Source organism: Brassica oleracea, chromosome C3 (assembly GCF_000695525.1).
Source record: "Brassica oleracea var. oleracea cultivar TO1000 chromosome C3, BOL, whole genome shotgun sequence".
Taxonomy (NCBI): Eukaryota; Viridiplantae; Streptophyta; class Magnoliopsida; order Brassicales; family Brassicaceae; genus Brassica; species Brassica oleracea.
In genome coordinates this window covers 62,783,103-62,789,241 of record NC_027750.1, presented here as the reverse complement: position 1 = coordinate 62,789,241, position 6,139 = coordinate 62,783,103, and the positions used below count along the sequence as shown (strand labels likewise).

Below are 6,139 nucleotides of genomic sequence, written 5' to 3'. Positions count from 1 at the left end.
TTTTAACAACTTTCTTTGGGGTGATCCAAATTAAAAAATCACATATGAATTAAGTCATAACTTCTCTTTTAATAGAATATATATATTGTAAATGAAAAGATATAAAAAGATTTTATTCATATATAATTTTAGAGTAAATATAGGAATATCTATTTGATTTGTTTGTCTTAGAACAATTCAAATCATTTAAATATTTATACAAAAAAATAATTTTAACAACTTTCTTTGGGGTGATCCAAATTAAAAAATCACATATGAATTAAGTCATAACTTCTCTTTTAATAGAATATATATATTGTAAATGAAAAGATATAAAAACATTTTATTCATATATAATTTTAGAGTAAATATAGGAATATCTATTTGATTTGTTTGTCTTAGAACAATTCAAATCATTTAAATATTTATACAAAACATAATTTTAACAACTTTTTAAAGGGTAGTCCAAATTAAAAAATTACATATGAATTAAGTCATGTCTTCTCTATTAATAGAATAGATATATAAGATATTTATGTTTGTGTGTCTGTAGAAAGACAAATTCCTACGGCCAATTTTATGTACTTTCCAAAGTTTTAATTCTAGAGCCAAAGCCTAAAAATTCAAAGCTTTCATTCGAGAGCAAAAATCTTAAAACTAAAACCATTACCAGTCTGACCCAATGAGAGAAGATTGTGAAGCACTGTGAGCTCTTGATTAAGAAAATCCACCAAAAAAACATACACAATGAGCCATACAACTTTACTTCCGGGTTTCTGAGCTACACCTCACAAATTTATAATACACGGTACGATAAATTTGACTATTATTATTCTGGTTAAAATGGTTTGGTACGAAAAATAACCCGTTAAACAGATTTTAGTTTAGTAAAAAAAAAATTTCAAATTTTGTAGAATATTTCTGTTTAAATTTCAGCATTATCCTAAACATTCAAATTTCCGGTTTGCATCTCAACTTTATCCTGAACACCAAGTCATTGTTGAGTGTAATGATTGCCATAACACTGCAAATCTTTTGAAAAGAAATTGAATAGAAATTTTCGAAAGCTAAATGCACTAATAATCAGAGAAAAGGAAAGGAACACCATCATCATCAATTCATCATAATCAATTAAAAGCAAAGTATGTCTTGAGTTTTCAAACAAAATACTGTTAATGTGTTTCCCAACAAACATCAAAAACAGCAACATAGCCTGTCTTGCAATAACAACCACGAGGCAAAAGGTCCCTCTGAAATTAAAAAACAGATTATTCAAAAGTACACATAAATCTCAAACAAAGGACCAGTTGATGAAGACAAAGCAGATACAATGAGCATTCTCTTCTTCGTTGAGTACTTTCCAAGCAACAGCTCTCTCATATGAAACTGGTCTCCCCATGCTTGAGATACATATCCCACCTTGAAGACTCCCGAAACCCTAAACATTCAGTTAAAGTCAGCCAAAAGCCGATATCAAACTACACAAATCATATCAGAACGTTGTTGAAAACCTGTTGCATAATCTGTGGGAACTCAGAGCACAGAGTCTTTCTTCCACTGTCATCAAATATCTTCTCTAGAGTGATATCTTGAAGAGAAACCAATGTAGTCTCAAGCATGTCAAGTCCTGCCTGGTTTGCAAATGTGAAGACTGGCATGGCCTACACAAAAGGTTAAAGAGGATCAGTAAATAAAAACAGTCATGTGCTTGATATTGAGTTAGTACCTTCATTGAGCAGCAGATTATAGCATCTGTGTGATGCCAAAGGTTCTTGAGAATAGATTCATTGCCTTCGCCGTTCGATTTAAGCAGCTCGACGCCCATGTAGCACCTGTAACTCTGGCAGATCCAACGAGCAAGTGTTTGGGCTTCAGGAGTACCCAAAGGAGTGCGTAGACCGACTTGTGATCTGATGTGAGAAGGAGAGAGAGCCAATGCAACTCTCTGAACCGATGAGATGATACCTCGAACATACTGCCTAGCAATGGACGCTACATGTTCTTGCATATGGCTCTCAACACCAAACTCAAACGCTATTGTCATCACAGATCTTGCACATGTACCGGAGTTTCCTGATTGATCAGTTGAGGCTTTTGTTGTTCCGGCTGGACCAATCTCCAGTGCTGAAGCAAGATCCAAGGTTCGGTTTGGACTAGATGCTTCCTGTTGTTTGGTTCAAGACAAGCTTTAAGAGTCTGAACCAAACAAGAAAATGGAAAACATTATGTGATTCTAACCTTTGTGGAATCAAGAGGGATAATGCGAAAACCAGAAGGAAGCAGAGGTGCATCATCAGCAAAAGAAGCATCAATTGGCGCAAATATAAGTTCAGCACACGTTCCAACAGCATTTTCATCCATGCCGCTACAAAGCTAATCACAAGATATTAGTGATCCACATTAACACTCATGCCAGAGGAGACAAGTATAAAGTACTTACTTGTAGAAGGAAGATGTCTCTTGGGACAATTGCATCTTCAGGGGAATGGCCAAGACCTTCCAACTTGATGACTTCCATGAACTAACAAACGAAACACACAAACCATTATAAAAAGAAAACAATCAAAGGAGTACAAAAGAAACTTGAACTTACCTCTTCATGCTCAATAGTATGAGCAAGTGGAAGTATAACTTGCCCTCCGAATCCTCCAACTCTGGCACTACAAGGCCCAACTTTAACAGCTGCTGCCAGATATGCATTAATGTTGTTGTCAGCCCATTCTGATCTATGCTCCCTCAGAAACCTAAGCAGGATCGCCGGTGGAACATTCTAAAGTTGCAAAAAGAGTAAGAAGAAGTGTTGAAAAAAAACATAAATTGATCTATAAAACAGAAAAAATGATGCACTGACCTGTAAAAGCATGGAGGCTTTTGCGCATAAAACCACATTGCTAACAGGAGCAAATCCATTGGAAAATGTAAGGTTCAAACCCATCAGCTTGTCTGCAGAAGAGTTCACAGTGATTGTGACATCATCCATGCTATCTCCAATCACCGACCATCCTTCATCGGTGAAACCATTAACAGCCTCATTGAATCCTCTGTAGAAATAAACAAATGTATTAGACAACAAATATAGTATCTTACATCAGAAGCAAGAAAGGCAAATAGTTATGAGTATCAAAACCTGCTTAGCCTTTGACTTAAAGCTCGCAAGGCAGCAGGACGCCGTCCCCAGCCATTGACACTACTGTTAGTCTGAGAACTCTCTTGAGCTATTTGCTTGAGCTGCCGCAGCGCCTTTGAAAAAAGTGAATATACATATCATTTAGTAAAATAGTTCCAAACATTAGAAAGCAATGTTTTGAGTTCACTTACTGCCATTGTAGTCTTCTGTGCAAGTACTTTTGGTGACTCGTAGAGAGGGCGCAAGACCTCAGGCACACTACAAGCCTATTCAACAGTCAAGTTTAACATTAGCCCCAATGTATTGAATAACATAGACATTGAAGCAGAGTGAAGATTGTTACCTCTAAATCCATATGATCCACAATGTGTATGATGGAACCACCACCATCACAAGGCCGTATCAAGTACCCACTGGGAAGCATCTCTGCTCTAACAAAATGTTGAACCGGTGGCATACTAGGACCGCTTTTAAGAGACCTCTCGCACACCACAAGGCTGCCATCTTCTAAAACAGATGTATAACGCAACAGCCAGAAGTCGCGCGGTGGAGCCAACGTAGTTGGTGCATAGAGCTGCATATAAAGCAGCTCAATGGTTCCACCATTGGCTGTTGGCAACACGTTCATAACATCAACAGCTCGGCACTCGCGGAACCACGAAGGCCGATCCTTGACGATCTCTGCGACCTGTAAATAAAGAGAAAGCAGATCAATCTTGCTGCAAATGTAAAGGTAGAGTAGTAGAAGAATGCATAGGGAATGGTTCTATCTCTACACGTACCCTTGTAGGCTCGAGACCCACTAGGCCACAGGCGCGTGCTGCCACACCAGCGCAACCGTGAGAAATAGCAATGATTCCAATGGAATCCGGACCAGGCTGTTACATATATGTACAAAACAAACCGTTACAGAGAAGTTTAATAACTCTTTGATTATTTATTTTTTTGATTGTTACAATATGCAATAATCAGAAAGAAAACTAGAGGAAGTGGATCAAGGGGCATACCTTCATTCCAGGCATCTGAACCCACTCAACAGCGGTTCCAGTTGCCTTTGAAAGAAACTCTGCTAAAGTTTCTTCTGCAATGGACAAAAGTCTGCAAACACACAAAATTTAATTCAGAAATATAATATAATTGTGTAACTAAGAGAGTAACATGTTCTCTCACTAAAAGCACTAACCCTGCAGGACTAGCATCTCTTGGAGGATTCAGTGATGCTAATTGGTGCTGACCACTCGTCACCACCGATTCACAGCTTGTGTCTTTAGCTGGAAGTGAAGGCTGGAACCAAAAGATAAAACAAAAATCAATATGGAACTCTTTATTTTTAAGAAAAAGCATTAAAGATAAAGATTCTCACATTGGGAGTGTGTTGACGGAAGTAGCTGTTTTCATGAACCAGCTGTGACACTTGCTTCTGCAACCTATCATTCTCCTCCATCAACAGCTTGTTCATCGCCGTCAGCTTCCTGTTCACAGCTTGAAGCCGTGAAGCCTCTTTCCTTTGTTTCTCTCTGCATCTGAATTTTTATAAAAAGATTTTGATCAAAGAATCCCTAAAACTGCATTATAAGGAGTGTTAGCATCATCATTACCTTCGGTTCTGAAACCATACTTTGATCTGTTTAGGCTCAATGTTGGAGAGAATAGGACACTCTCTGATCAACTGCTGACGGCGGATAGAGCTCGGTTTAGGACAGTCATGATAAAGCCTCTCAAGCGCTTCAACTTGCTCAGATGTGTACCTCACATACTTCCCATTGTCCATGCATCCCATCTTACCACCATCCTTGTAAGACATCGCCATCAAACACACCCTCCAGACAAAACCCAAAGTCCACTCCTTTACTTAATCTTCGAAGAAGTTTCCACTACCAAATCTAAAGCCTAAAGATACTCACTTAATGCTCATCCATCTCATGTGATCTCTCTAAAGGGTACAAGACAAGACTACTCCTTTCTACTACTTTTAAAGACCAAACACCGAAGAAGAATAAAAAGAAGATCTTTCCACTTTTGCAAACACCGAAGAAAGATTCGACCATTCACTGGGAAAGAGACACCTCTGAAAACAAGAAAGCTACAACCTTTATTACAAAGCAGAGGAATCATTCACCGAGTTGACTCAGCCGTTAGAAACTCGAAACGAACCCGAATCAGTTCTCAAACCCATATTCTCCATCTCCGAGCTGCTCTCATTGGAAAACTCTGGAAAATTTTAATCAAAGAAGAGGAAAGAGAGAGAGAGACGTAGAAAGTACGTAGAGAAGGGAATCATGGAGCTACCACCGACTACTGTTTGCTCTGTTTTATTTTTTTCCTCTGCTTATTCATGACAACTTTGATTTTTTAGCTTTTTCGATATTCAATTATTATTTTTATTTTTATGTAAATAATGATTTGATAGTGGTGGTGTTGCGTTTGTAAATTAACTTTTTCGTTGGAATCCTCATTTTTTGGTTTTCTGATTGGTACATCTAGGTTTGCCTATTCAGTTTTCTATTCGGTTTTGGTTTTCGATTCATATACTTTTCATTCAGTTATTTATAATATTTGGTTCGGTTTTGTTTTGATTATTTCAGTTTTCGGGTTCGGTTCGGGTAACAAAATTAAGAATTAGATAATATTCGAAAATTGGAGAGAATCGGTTTGTTTTGTTGGATAATTTCGGATAATATGAATAAGATGTTGGATAATTAGGATTTTTCATGTTAAATATCTGGTAATTCGGGTTGTTCAGATAAAAATGCTGGGAATTAGTTATATGTTCGGTTCTCTGTTTGGTTTTATTTTTTTTTGTTTTCACATAGAATCTGTCCGGTTATTTATATAATTCGGTTCAGTTGGTTATTTCGATTCTGTACGGTTTGATTCTTCAGTTTGTACTCGGTTCAAGATAAATTTGTCCATACATCGGTAGCCCAACACAACCAAATGGTTTACAAGAATTGTCTAAAGAACACATACAGTAAGCAACCGTAAACTATAGTCTATAGACAAATGTATTTGTAGTCAAATTCATTACACGAC

The 6,139-nt window shown here is 37.3% G+C and overlaps 1 protein-coding gene across 1 annotated transcript; it reads right to left on the bottom strand.

The window, feature by feature from the left end:
* Positions 1–1,086: 1,086 nt before the first annotated feature.
* On the bottom strand, positions 1,087–5,328 carry LOC106327973 (homeobox-leucine zipper protein ATHB-15-like). The gene is made up of 15 exons (XM_013766306.1): positions 4,705–5,328; positions 4,470–4,629; positions 4,290–4,390; positions 4,114–4,204; positions 3,889–3,984; positions 3,450–3,794; positions 3,298–3,372; positions 3,107–3,219; positions 2,831–3,020; positions 2,573–2,749; positions 2,420–2,500; positions 2,218–2,352; positions 1,706–2,143; positions 1,491–1,640; positions 1,087–1,417 (listed from the first exon to the last, which is right to left on the bottom strand). Exons 1-15 carry the CDS (start codon positions 4,914–4,916, stop codon positions 1,271–1,273), a joined length of 2,511 nt encoding a protein of 836 aa, XP_013621760.1. The 5' UTR covers positions 4,917–5,328; the 3' UTR covers positions 1,087–1,270.
* Positions 5,329–6,139: the final 811 nt, after the last annotated feature.